Source organism: Ailuropoda melanoleuca, chromosome 4, assembly GCF_002007445.2.
Source record: "Ailuropoda melanoleuca isolate Jingjing chromosome 4, ASM200744v2, whole genome shotgun sequence".
In the NCBI taxonomy this organism is placed as follows: Eukaryota; Metazoa; Chordata; class Mammalia; order Carnivora; family Ursidae; genus Ailuropoda; species Ailuropoda melanoleuca.
In genome coordinates, this window is record NC_048221.1 from 123,912,264 (window position 1) to 123,928,288 (window position 16,025).

The 16,025-nt window shown below is 50.7% G+C and overlaps 1 protein-coding gene across 7 annotated transcripts in view; it reads left to right on the forward strand.

Moving 5' to 3' along the window:
- The first annotated feature begins 1,240 nt into the window (after positions 1-1,240).
- OTOF (otoferlin) overlaps positions 1,241-16,025 on the forward strand; it is a 95,018-nt gene continuing 80,233 nt past the window's right edge. For 3 of the 7 annotated variants that reach the window (XM_034659779.1, XM_034659783.1, XM_034659780.1), the window contains exons 1-2: positions 1,434-1,498; positions 15,621-15,775. In XM_034659779.1, coding sequence (XP_034515670.1) covers positions 15,637-15,775 — 139 coding nt within the window. In that variant the 5' untranslated portion in view covers positions 1,434-1,498; positions 15,621-15,636. Of the gene's footprint in view, positions 1,499-15,620; positions 15,776-16,025 lie in introns of all 7 variants that reach the window. The other 4 variants (XM_034659785.1, XM_034659784.1, XM_034659786.1 and 1 more) reach the window with 2 other exon arrangements.

A 16,025-nucleotide genomic window follows, 5' to 3' on the forward strand; every position in this document is an offset into this window, starting at 1 on the left:
TCTCCCCATGGCGAGAATGAAGCCATGAGATGAGAGGGGTGGGGGCATCACAGATGAGGACCCCAGCCCAGCCTGGGTGAAGGTGTGGGTGCAGGGGCACTGTCAGGATTGGGCACCAGTGGACTGAGTCCAGGCGAGAAGGCAGTGGTGGGGTCAGAGCATTCCTTGCAGAGCAAACAGCAAGAAGAAGGGTGCACATGGCCTTGCAGAGGCTCCAGGTTCAGGAATCCTGGGGTCCGGGGTCCCTTTCGTTATAAGCTCCTCCCAGGGTCTGGCGTGGGAAGAAAGGGCAGTTCTTTCTTGGTCCTTGGAAATTATGCCAGATATCCCTTCCCCATGCCCCCCAATTTCAGCAGCTAATTGGACACAAGGCCTGACAGTTCTGCCCCGGTGAGGCTCAGTGGCCCCGGGTTTTCCATCCCCGGGCCCCAGACTGGGGCGAGGTTAGTGTCCTGGACCTTAAGCATTGCCCTTAGTAGAACATTAGCCTCTGAGACCTTCACAGTTGGGCATCTTCCATCATGCTTAGCCTGGCTCCTGAGCCCCTCAAGCAGCACCCCATCTTTCCCGATCCAAGAATCCCAAAGCAGGAGGTTAGGACCCCACCTCTTGGGGGTACAATGTCCATTAGAGCAGGTGGAAGAAGGAACATCCCCTTTTGCTCACAGCACCCTTTCTGACAGCAGCCACCAGCCACAGCTTCAGTGCAGTCTGGTGGATGCTGATTTTCCAGCTGGAGGGCCTGGGTGGGGATCTTTGTGTGGCACAGTGGGACCCAGCCAGGCCGGGCCCATCCGGGTTCCCTGAGCCTCATGGACCCCCGGCAGCCCTGGTGGCCACCTTGACCGGGGGGCGTGAATCACCTTAAAACATGAGTGCAACAGCCCAGCTTCCTGGGCACACAGATGCTAAAGTTCCTTGCCCCATGCCCTTCCCTTCCACACTCATGCCCGTGCCCCTGTGCCCATGGTTGGTGTCAGAGCCGGCCTAGCAGGGCGCAGCAGAGCCCTGTGGAGAGGCAGGCAGGAGCAGCTGCACCAGGGGCTGGGAGACGCTGGGCAGGGCTTCATCTGGGAGCAGGCGGCTGAATAATGAATTCCGATTCTGAGCCTGCACTCCCAGGCTGCACGCGGGGTGCACAACGCACACACACAGATACACACACACGCCGGGCTGACAACTTGGAGGGGCGGGGGCTGGCAGGGCTGGGAGGCTCTGTGAATCGCTGGAAGGAGCCGCTCCGCGGGCGGGCTCGGTTGCCTTGGTCTCTGTGGGCAGCATCCGAGGGGGCGCGCGCTGGAGGCGGAGGCAGCAGTGCAGAGAGGAGGGAGGCGTGTGAGTGAGTGTGAGCCGTCCTCCGCCAGGCTCACTCCTTCCCAGCTGCTCCCGCCCAGCAGTGTCCAGGCGCTACACACCAGCATGGCTCTGCTTGTCCACCTCAAGACAGTCTCGGAGCTGCGGGGCAGGAGCGACAGGATCGCCAAAGTGACTTTCCGAGGTAGGGAACCCCCTGTCCTAGAGGGACCCCAGCTCTGGGCTGATGGGCATAAGGCAGGGCAGGGGGGATGGATGGGAAAAGTTCTAGCAGGGTTGGGGTGATGAGGTTTTCCATGCAGCCATCTGCCCCTGGCCTGACTGGCCTTTGTGATTTCCTGACAGTCAGGGTCCCCCGTGTTGCCTTGTCTGTGTCTGTATCTGTCCCTCCCTGCCCTTGCCAGCATGCCATGTGCCTGGTAGGGTGCCGAGTCCTCTGCCTGCAGGGGTCCTGGGGAGGAAGAAGTAAGAACCCCATCTCCGAGCTGAGGGAGACTCAGGGCTAAGAGGCCCAGCCCTGCAGAGCCTCCGTGGGCCACTCCTCCTCTCCCTCTCCTTCCAGAAGATTCCCTTGGGCACAGGGTAGGGGTGGGCTATGCAGACTGGAAGCCCCAGCATGGCTCCCCAGAAGCCAGGCAGCCAGGGGCTCTATGGTTGAGGATACTATTGGCTTCCTGCGGATCTTTTGGTGGGCAGGGATCCTTCGAGCTTCACTGGCTTCCCCTCCGTCAATTCTCTTCCTATCCTCCTCCCCACTCGTGCATCCAGTAGCCACTTACTATGTTCTATGTGCCTGGAGGCTGGAGGCTGAGCGTGACCCAGGCTCTGTCTTTGAGGAGCCCACCTCCAGTGGGACAGAAGGACCAGTGGACAGACAAGTAGGACAGCTGCATGATATGATGAGGCTGGGGACAAGGGTAGCATGCAAGCCATAGAAGCAGCACCCGACCGGGCTGGAGCAAGATGGTCAAGGAAGGCTTCCTGGAGGAGGTAGCACCTCAGCAGAAACCCAAGAGGTTAGCAGGAGGGAACGAGGTGAGGAGGTGAGGGCAGAGCTGGTGCAGGGGACAGGATGTTCAAGGCTGGGAGAGGAGCTGGAATGTGGAACAGGGAATAGAGGCTCCATGAGGCTGGAGCCCAGAGTGAGTACAGAAGCTGAGGCAGGAGAGACAGGCAGAACCAAGGAGGCAAGGCTGCCCTTACCCTGAGGACAACGGGCAGCCCCTGAGGGTTTTAAGTAGAAAACAAGAAGGGCAGGCTTTCCTGCGTTTACTGCCCACCCGGCTCTGCCTGACCGCAGCCCAGCCCTCTGGGGCAGGGGCGTCTCCGGTGGCCTTTCACCAAAGGCCAGGGCACTCCTCACTAGACATGGCCCTTCTTCCCGGAGAGGGGATGAAGGTGGCAGGGATGGGGGAGGAGCTGAGAGAACCCCACCAGATTAGAGAGCAAAGTGAACATCAGGCCCCAGCTGGGAATTAGGAGGGATAGGTGAGAGCAGGGGCCGCAGCCCGGTGCCCACGTCGCCCCTCGGTGGCGCGGGCTGTGGCAGGAGGCCCGGGTTGTCCACACTGCGGCCTGCTGTGCACAGACTCGGCAGGGGTGCTGGGGATCGCCTCTCCCTGCTAGCAGGTGGGGGAGGAAAGGGTGCAGGCTGCATGTTGCTTCCCACACCAGCCCGAGGATGGCTTTGTCTCCCACACCCTGGATCTCTGTGTGCCACCTGCTGGCTTTAGAAAAAGCAAGTGTGTCCTTCCATCTGTGAGATGTGTCCCTGTGCTCCACAGACAGCACAGCCCTCAGCCGTTTAGCTACAATCGCTATGCCATTGCCGCCACGATAGGACAGTCCCCGGCTGGGCAAACCAGGCGCGTTTGTGGGCGGAGACACCACGGCCCCCTTGTAAAGACATCTGCGTGGCATTAGTGCAGGGGCTGAGGCACAGAACCTCACCCCCAGCCCTGGGTGCTCAATCCTGCAAGCCCCGTTATCTCCTCCTGGTCAACCGGGGGTGAGCACTCTGTCTGTCTGACGCCCATCTTTTTCTTTGAGGCCTGGGCCTGGCCCTCCAGCCTCAATGGACCACACAAGAATTTGCCTCCTTGCAGGCTGGGCCCTCTGGACCGAGTGGAGAGATCCACTTGCAAGCTGTGTACCTGCAGCAGGTGGCCACAGACAGAGCTCTGGGCAAGGAGCTGGGCATCAGAAATCGGCCGATAGCAGGCAGATTTCTAGAAAGCGTCCTTTAGAACAACCAGAGATACCTCAGCCATTCATCTTCTGCAGGCAGCAGTTGACAACCAGAGACACCCCCAAAAGACCAACATTAACAACAATTCAGAGGAGCCGACCACTCCAGAGTGTTCCACAGCATCTCCTGGCATACACAACCACCAGTGTCCAAACAAACAGCTACAGGGGGAAATGAGAAACTGGTGAATAGTCAGAGGGAGCAAATGGCCCCGAGTTCCCTTAATCCCTGGAGTGAAGTTCAGTGACAGATTGGGTGAGGGAGCCCTAGTGGGCTGGGCCCGTTGGCCGTGGCCCCGGCTGACAGGATGAGCTGGTTGAAACATAGTCTGACCTTCTGTGCTGTGCCACCCGGGACACTTAGGGGTTGTGGTGGAAAAAGGTTGATACGGAGTCAGAAGCCCTGGGTCCCACCGGGGTTCTGCCACTCACTTCGCCTCTCTAGTCCTCATCTTTAACATGGGGACGTGGAGCACATCCGCCTCACCAGCTTGTTCCAGGGAAACAGTAGACATTAGAGGAGTTTGAGGGAAGGGCATTCAGATGACTGATGTCTGTGAGGCACTCATTCCAGTGCTCCTTGGGGGCAGCTGCCAGTTCCAGAGCCATCTTCTCTCCAGCGCAAGAGAAGAGAGGAGAGAGCATCTGAGGACTTCCTGACCTGTGCCAGGAGCAAGCAACTCGGGCCTGTCCTCTGCTCTGTAGGGATCCCCCAGCTAAGATGTTCCTCAGGAACCTAGGCCTGGAGCAGACGGCCGCTGAGACCCCTGTTCCCATGTGGGCTGGACACTCACCAGCTGTGTCCCTGGCCAGCCCTCTCGTCCTGCCGCGGGGTCAGCAGCCTCCCCACCTTCAGGCTCACACTCTGCTCACCACCCAGCTCCACTCCAGCTCTTAGCTCTTACTCACCCAATGGCCACTCTTAACCCGATCCTGCCCTTATTCATTCACTCACCGAACATGCTTATATCTGTGGACAGGCCTAGGTCTGGGGGTGAAGACACAGCCCCCGCCTGCAGGGGTTACAGCCCATTGGGTCAGACAGGAGACACCAGAAGGCCTGGCCCCCAGTCTGAGTGGTGCACACAGACCCCAGAGCCTCAGGGCCTCAGCTTCCCATGAACAAGATGAGACCGTGGTCCGCATTTAACTCAGAGGCCTGCAGCCAGAATCAGGAGTGGGCTGTCTGGAAAGGTGCCATCTCAATGGCAGGTCACTACTCAATTAACATTTGTCCTTTTCCAACTGCCAACATAGTTCTCGGCATTGGTCAGAACCGGGAAACACAGGGTGGGAGGGCCTGTAAGTTCCTCTAGGCCAACCTCTGTCCAGTGCTCAGCCCGTGCAAACCTGGGGAGAACTGGGCTGTCCATGAAGTAGCGACAGACTGTCTGGGGCCAGCTGTCTGATGTCCCCGCACTCCCCGTCCCTGAGCTTTCTTGCCAAGGTGCGGGGTTTGGGGATTGGATGTGTGAGATCGGTGAAGTCTGGGGTTGGCTCTGAACTCCAGGTAATTCACTGAACTGGTGATTGAACCAGTGATAAAGGTCTGCTCTATCAAAGACTTCTCCCTCCTCCTCTGCCCAGCCCACTCCACTGCATTTCCATAACACAGAATTTCCTGCAGCTCCCCAAAGATACAAGCCCTGTATATCTCCGGGTCTTGAAACATTCATCTCTTTTGGCTAGAACAACCCCCACCCTCCATCTTGAGAACTCCCTCCTCTGTGAAGCCTTCCCCTTTCCTGGCAGTGCCGTGTGCGCACTCTTGTCAAGCTCGGCTAGGGCACTTGGTGTCTTAGAAACTGCCCCAGTTCTGTATGCTGCACTCATGTCCGAGTACCTTCAAGACAGAGATCCCACCTTAGCTATCCTGAGCCCCATGCGGAGCCCTGGGACCTGTCATCAAAACGAATATGACCCAACTCCTGTCTTTGAGGTATTCACTCATCAGTGGCTTTTGAATCCTCCACTGTGGCACGGCCATTCTTTGGCTTAGCGTCCCCAAATGAGAGCCCCCCACCCCACCCCAGCTTTCTGTCCAAGGGGGAATCCAGGGCTGGAAGAGGCCTCAGAAGCCACCACAAGAACCCTCCAACGACCTGCCAGGCCAGAGGGTCTTCTGGGGCCCCAGAGGGAGGCTGACCTTATCCTCTAGCAAACGCTGGGGAGTCCAGCTCTGGCCCAAATGTCAGAAGCAAGAGGGGCTGCGCGTGGCCAGAGCACTTCCAAGACTCTGCTCCTTCCGAGTACGATTGTGTACAGCCTGTCGTACCGGCTGGGGCTTCATAGGCGAACCAGGGTCTCATGATCAGATAGGGATGTGTGCAGACATAATGGGGAAATGGTGTCTGACTCGGGAGGGTCAAGGTGTGCCGGAGGTGGGGTGGCATAAACCGCAGCCTGTCCCGGGGATGGCAGCTTCCTTCCTGCAAGTGTGGAGATGCAGAAGGAGGGGTGAGGGAGGGTTGTGGCAGGAGGCGAGGCCATTCTGGGTGAGGGACTGATGGGACCAGAGGCCAGAGGAGGGAAATCCCAGTTAAGTGCACTGACTAGGAAGCGACAGATTTGCAGGGAAGTGGGGGGGAGGGAGAGGAGCCAGGATCCATGGGGCCAGGTGAGTGACGGTATGCTGGGAGGGGGTGGGGCCCAGGCCTGGGCATGGAGGACCAGATGCCCCCACTCATGGCTGTGGGGACCACCAGGATTCCAAATTAGATTTCTTTCTTCCATTAAAATGGAGGCCTTCTCCCTCTTGATGGTCAATAGGACTTCTATCTGGAGACTTCGCTACCATCCCTGGTGAAGGAGGCAGAGCAGCTCAGTCCCCCAGTCCTGGGAGGCTGCCGGGATGCCTGGGCCTGTATGTGCACTCCAGCCCTGCCCCACACCTCCTCTCTGAGAGCTTGTGGGCTAGGTGTCACCCCCACCAACAGGGGGGTGGGCATTGCCCCCACAGAAGGGGACAAATGGAGGGGACCCTTAGGACAGTCTCGGCAGCCCACACTGGCTGTGGACCCAGCTCTGTGCTTTCGCTGTGCCTCCCACAACCTCCACTGTACCCAGCTCACACAGGCCCCTCACCACCTGGGGGTGAGGGTGGGGACAGATCTTCTCTGTCTAAAGTCGCAGGTGGTAAGTGTCCCTGCCTCGCACCCAGAGCAAGCCAATGCAGACCTCGGAGAGCAGGCAGAGCCAGCTGAAAATTCCCCGGGCTTCTCCTGCTTTGATGAGTGTGTTTTCATGATATGAAAATGACCATAAAATTGTCTTCTGCTACAAAGGCCCTCAGCAAAAATGCTGCTGGAAATGTCCTCAGAATAGATTTGCAAATAATTTCCCTGAATTGTGATGCCTTCCTTGGTTGTCTTACCCACCTTCACTCATAACATAAAAGCTATAGCCCTCCCACCTATGCCCATGGCTGGGCCTTATCCTTTTTTTATTATTAACTTTTTATAACAGTAAGTCTCAAATACATACAAGATCTGGGAAAGTAGTGCCTTGGTCCCCAAGCTCTCCCAGTGCAGTCTTAACATCTGTGAACTCCTGGCCAGTCCTGTTCCATTTGTGCCCCTCTTCCTCCCATACCCCAAATTATTTGGAAGTGAAGCCCAAACACCACACCATTTCATTTGAAAATATTCATTATATAGCTATAAAAGACAAGGACTCAATTTTTTTAAACCCACACATTATATCACTCCTAAAAAAATAACTCCTTCATACTATCATATATTCAGTCAGTGATCAAATTTCTAATTGTCTCATCGATGTCATAATTTTCTTCCAGTTCATTAAAAGCTACATTTTCATGTGCTTTGTAAATCACGTAGTTTATCATTCATTCACTCCTTCTTTCATTCACAGATAATAATATTCAGTGAGGGTCAGCTATGGACCAAGTGTTATTTTAGGCTTGGCGTGACAGCAATAAATTAAAGACATGGTCCCTGCCCTCAAGGGGAAGACAATCATTGCACAAATCACCATGAGCAGCATGATGAATATTCTGGAAAGGGAGGTACAGGTGCAGGGCAGCGTGAGGTAAGGGAAACCCATGCAGACCAGGACGTCCGGAAGCTGCAGGGTGGGGGTCTTGGGGGATGGACTGATATTGAAGCTGGCTCTTCTTAGCTGGGACAAAACCTACAAAAGGCCCCATTCCAGGCAGAAGGGCTAATAGCAGTACAGATGCGATGGTGTGGAGCCGCATCAAGGGTTTAGGGAGCTGGGAGTGCTTGCTGGGGATGGGGTGGGAGTGGCCTGGAGGATTGGCAGGGGCCCAAACACAGAGGGTTTGAACTTCTGCTTTGTGCGTGAATAGGAGTCAAGGATGCTTTTAGCAGGAGAATGGGAAAAGGGCATTTGGTTTTGGAAAGGACACTCTGGATGTCAGGACTCCAGACCAAGAGCCCAGGGAGGAAGCTGGCACCGAGGTACAGGTAGAGGGCTATGCCTTAATGGGAAGGCTGTGGGTTTGGAGAGAAGGGGTGACATTGGTTCAGAGAGGGGGTAGTGAGCTCTGGAGTTGGTAGTAAGCAAGAGGGCAGGATGAGGGTGCCTCTGGATTTCTTACTTGGGTACTTGCATGGGTGGTGAGGCCCCTGGTGGAGGAGGGGAGCATGTGAGGAAGAGCAGGTTTGGGGGTAGGGGCACAGAAAGGACAGACTTGTCTGTCAGTCATTCTAGTGAAAATGTCCTCCAGGAAGCCAGAGATCAGGCTTGGTACAGTGAGTGCCCAGGAAGGTGGTTGGAGCCCAGTGTTTGGGAGTCCAAGGGGTACACGAAGGTCTAGGAGAAGGTGAGATGTGCCTGAGTCCTTACAGGGCTGCTTTGGGGTCAAGTGAAAAAGGCGATATACGTGAACAGCTCTACACACTGTAAAGTGCTATGTAAATATAAGGATTATGCTCTGCGTCCCATGCACTGCTGCAGACTTCCAGAGAAACAGGAGTAGACCAGATCGTGGACTCTCAGGGACTCCGTGGACTCAGGGATTTGGGCGGGGAGGTGGGCAGAGCCTTACTTGATCCACCTTGGGATTCCTGCTGACACTCCGAATTCTTCCAGGCATGAGATGATGGGGTAAAAACACCTAGAGCCACAAAGGTGGGCTCCTCCAGGGCAGGCAGTGGGGGCCCCCACAGTGCCTGGCACAGAGCAGCCTTGGGGCAGAGGTGACACCCGCAGGTGCAGTGGGAACAGTTGTGATTCGTGGCAGGGGCCACTCTGCATCCCCCATCCCGGCAGCACCAGGCAGCAACTGCTCCTCGCACTGACAGCTCCAGAAGGGTCTCCCGAGACAGAGAATATCATGTGATCATTTTTACCTTCAGCCCGTGTCTACTTCCTGTCTGAACTTGATCCACCCCCCGATACAGTGGCTCAACAGTCTTTGTTACTACTTTATTTTTTTTCAAAGCAGAAGAGCTCATTGGCTTAGTTGAAAGTCAGTTTCCACTCACTGGCTTTTTTTCCCCCCAGCCAACATTTAAGATAAAATCAGTTTTAACAATATTTTTATGCCCTTTAGGAATGTAAAAAGTCACTTTCCCACCATGCCTTATTATATGCTCAGTCCCTGGTATAGAGCAGGTACTCTGTACAGCTTGTGGACCACTAGGACCACAGGTTACTCTAATCTGTCACAGTAATGGGGGAACCTAAGACCCGGCAGTTGCTGAGTGTGTGGCTGGCACTGTCTTAGGCTCAAGGGGAAACACCACGCTCTCTTTGCCTCAGTGCCTGGGTCTGAAAAATAGGACCTGGGGCCATCAGTTAGTTACATAGCAAAGTCAGAGTTTGAGTGAGCACTTAGAAGGAAGTATAGGTTTAAGCTGAGCCAGAGATGGGGTTTATAATCCCTGCCCTGTCCCCTGCTTCTCTGATGAATCTCTGACATAAGCCTGAGTTTCCACTGTCTATACCTGGGTGTTAACAGGACAGGGAAAGGAGAGATAAATGAGTGAAGGTGGAAATTATATTTGAATGAGATTTGTAGAAAATAAAGGGTTTAAAGTAACTGGAGGTTCCATCTAACTGAGAACTGGGGAAAAGAGAAGGGGCAACCTTCCTTACGGGAGGCCCAGGGATTCTGCATAACCCAAATCTGGCTCTCTGAGTCTCTGGTGATTTTTCAGAGAGCACATTATTTAAGGACTATTGTGAGGAGAAAGTGTTATTACAAGAGATAATTACAAACAACTAGACACAAAAATCATTAGGGATATAGAACATTTGATAACGCCTTGACCTAATTGGCATTTCTAGCACATTCCACCCCAAACTTAAAGATACACGTTCTTCTCAAATGCACATGGACTATTCATCGAGATAGACCATATGAAGGGTGGTTAAACAAGTCTCAATATATTTCAGATGACTGGCATCCTGCAAAGTATGTTCTCTGACCCCAGTGGGATTTACCTAGAAATTAATAACAATAAGAGATTTTAAAAAGCTCCAAATATCTGAAAATTAAACAATATCCTTCTAAATAACCTATGGTCATAGAAGTAAACAAAAGAGAAATTATAGAACGTTTTTAGCTGAATGATAATGAAAATACACCATGTCAGCATTTATAGTTTTAAATACCTACGGCAGGAAAGAAAAAAGTCTAAAATCAATGATCTAGTTTTCTGCTTTAAGAAGCTACTAAAATTAAACCCAAGTCTTAAAAAAATCATGCTAATTGAAATAAGCCAGACACAAAAGACCACATATCATATGAATCCATTTATATGAATTGCCCTGAATAGACAAACCCATAGAGATAGAAAGCAGGTAAGTTGTTGCCAGGGACTGGGGCAATGGGGAATGACTGCTGAGTGTGGGGTTTCTTTTAGGGTGACACAATATTCTGGAATTAGTGGTAAAGGTTGCACAACCTTGTAAATGTACTGAAATCACTGAATTGTACACTTAAAGTGGATAAATTAAATGGTTTGCGAATTTCATTTCAAAAAATAGAAATAAGTACAACCAAAAAAATATTAAAACCAAGAGTATAAAAAAGGAAATGAGAAAGCCAACAAAGCTGAAAGTTGACTCTTTGAAAAAAAAATTAATAAAATAGGTAAACCATAGCAAGAATGACCAAGAAAAAAAAAGCAAGAAAATGCAAATTATCAATATCAGGAATGAAAAAAAGGATACCGTTTCATTAAAAAGAAAATAAGAAAATACCATGAATAACTGTATCTCAGTGAATTTCTACAACTCAGATGAAGCCGACCAATCCCTTGAAAAACACTTTACCAAACTGACACAAAAAGAAATGGAAAATCTGAGGAGTCCAGAATCTATTAAAGAAACGAAATTCGAAATAAAAATGATGATGATAATGATGGTAAACTGCTTTCCCATCAAGAAAACTTTAGGTCTCCATAGCTTCGCTGGTGAATTCTAGAAAATCTTTAAGGAAGAAATACTACTACTCTTACACAAACTTTTAGAAATAGAGAAGGAACACTTTGTAACTCATTTCACCATACCAAACCCTGAGAAAGACGTTATCCAAAAAGAACATTAGAGTCCAATATCCCTCGTGAACAAAGACGTAAAAATCCTTAACAAAATATTGGTCGATTGAGTTACAATCCACGAAAGGGGTAACACATCACGACAAGTAAATTTTATCCCAGGAATGCAAGGTTAGTTTAAAATTAGAAAATTAACCAAAGTATTTCACCACATTAACACAATACAAGAGAAAACCCACCAACAGATACAGAAGAGCTTTTGACAAAATTCAACACCTATTCATGGTAAGAATGCTCTGCAAACCGGGAAGAGGGGGGATCTTCCTCATCTGATAAAGGGCAACTACAAAAAACATCCAGCCAACATCATACTTGATCCTGAAACAAAGAGTATTTATACACAGAATATTACTCAACAACAAAAATGAACGAATTGCTAATATATGCAACAATACGGATGAATTACATAAATATTACATTGACGAAAAGAAGCCAGACACAAAGAAGTACGTTCTATATAATACCATTTATATAAATATTAAAACAGGCAAAACTAACTTTGGGGTGATAGAAATCAGGGCAGTGGTTACTTATAAGAGGTAGAGACTGATTGGAAAGTGAGGGGCGAGAGACCATCTTAAGAAAATGGAGACGTCCTAAATCCTGATTATGTGATAATTACACGGGTATACTCAGCTGTCGAAACTCACTGAGTTGTGCGCTTAAGATCCGTGAATGTAAATTTTACCTCATTAAAAAAAGAGCTAATCACACCTAAAATACCTAAAACTTGAAAAATATGTAGATGAAGAAGAAAATAATTTTTGATTATATACTACTAAAAATAAGCTAACACAACATGGTTCACAGTAGAGAAGACCATTTTTATGTTTGAGACATAACTTAAATGTCAAAAGCAAGAACAGGACCCTTTAATGGAATAATAGCCCTTTTTTTAATTGGGTGATGAACTATGTCCCAGGCGTACAAGCACTACCATTTGCTCCATATTGTGGATGAGGAAACTAACAAAGAGAGGTTAACTTCTTCAAGGGCACATGGCCGCAAGTGGTAGAGCTGGGGTTTGAACTCAGGCAGTCTGGTCCAAGAGCCTCACCACTCTCCTGTGGCCCCCTGTACATGGAAGGGACCTGACACTTCCCTCAGTTTCACAGTTTCCAGTTCCAGGATGTAGGCTGGTCCAGGATAATTGCCCCCAGTTTTCAGATGATGGCTCTGAGACTCCAAGGGCTGGAAGAGCCAGTTCCTGACACGGGTACAGGGCATGATGTCCCTGAAGCTTGTCCTCAGGACGTTCCCCTTCTCCTTTAGATGGCCCAGCACCCCACCCTCTGTCTTCTCAGGAACCCTGGACCCCAGGACCCCCATCTCAGGTCTTCCTTCAGTGGGCTGCTCCCTGAGGGGAGACTTTTTCATTTTTCCCTTGACCATTGGAACTCGCCTGTCCTATGAACTCCTGCTCCTTCAAGGCTCCATTCTCTGCTCACACTCACAAACACTCCTTCACACTACCCTCTCTGCCTGGAGCCCCTCTCTCTCCCATCTCCCCAGGGTCAATGCCCTTGCCTATACCATGCCTTCCTTGATCTGCTAAGCTGAAGTCATTTCTCCTTTTCCTGTGTGCTCATTTTATTCCCACTCTGTTGCATGCTAATGATCAAATTTTGCCTTGTATAGTAAGTAGCCTTTTACCTGTCTGAACTCTCCCCCTGCTGGATTATAATAAGCTTCTTCGGTCAGTGCCCCATGACAAAATCTCTTGTATAACAACTGTCCCCTCCTCCAGGGCCGAATGGCCGTGCTGACACAGCAGGAGCAGAAGACCCCCTTGCATGTGGGAGTGAATGAATGCACACCAGCTACCAACCCAGTCCCTACATACCTGCCTTTTCTCAAGGTCTGGCTCTAACAAGGTCAACTGTCTGGAAGAGGGAGCTGTTTGGTGCAGACGGGGCACTTTGTACCCTTAAGTCACATCTGTGAAAGACTAGCACTCCATCCTGCAAATGAGACAAGAACTGAGCTCACCTTTATCTAGGAGGGTAGCTGCAGGAGGGATATTTTAAATGGCAAATGAATTACCAGATACTTCTGTGAAGCTTTGGACTCTTGAGTCCCTCCATTTGGGTGTATCCAATATCGTGGCACTTCTTATAGTTGTGAGCTCAGAGTCTACTATCCAAACTTGATTTATTGTCTCAAGGAGGAGTTTATTCCAAACCCAACAGCTCCGCTATCCCCCCGAGCAGCTCCCTCCAAAGGAGGGGCGTGCTGTTCAATGTTCCCTGATCTCCTGCTCACTCTACACCCACAAAGCCTCCCCACTGCAAGGAACAGGCTATTTTCTTCCTCTCAAGCCTCATTCTCAATCTTCTCCATGGCAAGAAAGGGGATTGGATATTGGGATTTTAAATGCTTTTGTCTGAAAGCCATTTGAAATGGAGCTGAAATGTCAACATGACCGGTGTGGAGTGGAGAAGATGGTAAGTGGAAATGAACTTGAAAGGAGAGACAGGCTTAGGAATCCTCACTGATAACTTGGAAGGGATGACAGAGGTCCCCTGCCTCTGTCCTAGCTAATGCAGAGGACCACCAGCATGATCCCTGACGCTGTTTGTACAAATCCACCTAAAACGCGACTTTTCAAAAATGCTTAAGGACATTCTGTTTCTGTACAAGTGATTTGGTTTGGTTTAGCAAATCTTTTTTTTTTTTTTTTTAATATCTAGAGGTAAAATTTAGCTCATCCTGTTTGACAATATTCACCACATTTAAACCCCCAGAGCCTGAGGCAATGAGGTTTTACTGCATTTAGGAACAGAGCCCCGGTGTATAAATTCTGCAGTGGCTAATTTCACTGTATTTTATGTCCTCTGTAACAAGGCTGTAGGAAATCCGCAAGTGGGGAAGGGTCTGAGCCTCTGTGGCTTCCTGCACTGTATTGGACAGTCCCTCCCTGCCTCCACCCCGGCTGGGCTGCTTGGTTTTCACTCCGGGGAAACCCTGGAGTACAGCCTCATCCAGGCTCATTACCATCTTTGAGGATGAAGAGGCCTTTGATGATTCCGAGAGCCCCAGGTCCCTGGGGAAGCCCTGGTGCACACATATGCTCACCTGATTCCCAATTTACATCGTGTGTTACCGGTGGGGAAAATTACAAACAGCTCAGGCACCATCTCTCATGCTTCCCTGAACTGCCCTGGTTGCCCTGGGGTTTGTGGGTGAGATTTTTCTTTCTGGTTTTTCTGTTTTGTTTTGTCCCTGTCTAGTGCTAAAGAGGCTTTGTTTCCCATCTGTCTCCTTCGCATCTATGTTCCGTGTACGTAGCTCCTGCTTTATAGCTCCTTCCCCATTATCTGAGATGCAGCCTCTCCACCCACATGTCCATCCTCTAAACACACACACACACACACACACACACACACACACACACACACACCCTTCCACAGACCTCCACCTGCCTCGGACAGCAAACCCCTGGCCTCCTCCTTGTTGGGGGGTAGCTACATACTTGCTCCTAAGTTCTAACCACCAGGCAGGCCCCGGAGGTCTCTGTACCAACCCCTCTGATGACGCGAGTGAGGGAAGCAAGGCCAGGGGACAGAAGTGGCTCCCAGGGGATCGAGCCCCATTGCAGTGCAGGGTTGGAGGGGGCTCGTTCTAGCCCCTCCCTGGCCTGGTGTTGGCCGTGCCGGTTCAGTGCGTGCACCCCTCCCATGCCCTCTCTGCTGCCAAGTCCTTTCCTGGGTCCCCAACTTGCCCATCAGTGACAACCCCCACTCAGCCTCGGAGTGGGGCTGAATTCATCCTTGAGACAGTCCTCCACTGACATGGGCCACTGGTTTAGTTTGGTGGGGATTTCAAAGCATTTTTCTTTCTTTTTTTTTTTTTTTAAGTTTTATACATTCGTTTTTTTTTTTTTTAAGATTTTATTTATTTATTCGACAGAGATAGAGACAGCCAGCGAGAGAGGGAACACAAGCAGGGGGAGTGGGAGAGGAAGAAGCAGGCTCATAGCGGAGGAGCCTGATGTGGGGCTCGATCCCATAATGCCAGGATCACGCCCTGAGCCGAAGGCAGACGCTTAACCGCTGTGCCACCCAGGCGCCCCCAAAGCATTTTTCTTTCAATGACAAAAGTAAAGCATGGAAAAAATGTCAAACTGTAGTGTATACAGTCAAAGGCCAAAGCAGGCTGCTTCCAATCTCTTCTCAGGCCCCCTAGCCAGAGCTAACCGTTTCTAATGTTTTGAGATCTTTGTCTATTCACAGGGGAATTTGGTTTGGGTGTGAGGGTGGGGGAGTCATATACAGGATCCCATTTAACATGCTAGCTTTTCTCCCCTCTTTGGTGTACAATTGAGAGATGAAAATAAATTAATCCTAAATAATAATTTCTTTTTAATGCACCCTATCTCTGGGTTTGTCCTCATAGAAATTACAAGTCCTTCCCACATGCTTCTACCCCCCCACACTCTAAAAAACAAAAAATCCCCCCAAAACCAATATTTATTACCCTCTCTTCTCTGTACCACTTCTCTATCTCACACAGCACTGTGTCTTGGGGTATGGATTATATGGTATTGAACTGGAAACCTGTTCCAGCTCCCTCTAGACCATCAGCTCTCTGCGGGCAGGGGTCCTGTGATTGTATCCATTCCTTAATCCTGAGGCACCAGGAGGTGGCCTGGTATGTTGCAGACTCCAGTGAGTATTTCTCAAAGTAAACTGAGCTGGCCCATGCATCCCACACACTGCTCACCCTTGCCCCCCAGGACTGTCCTCCATCATTCCTGGTTATGGTTCTTCCAGCAACACAGCCGGTCCTCACTGGATGGTCTAGGGGAGTGGGCAGCTTGGCTTCTGCCCTGCCAAGTGGTGTACGGACATGGGCAGGTGGGGTCTGGGAAAATGTGTCTGTATCACACTCAGTAGTACCCATGCCAGTGGGGAAAGG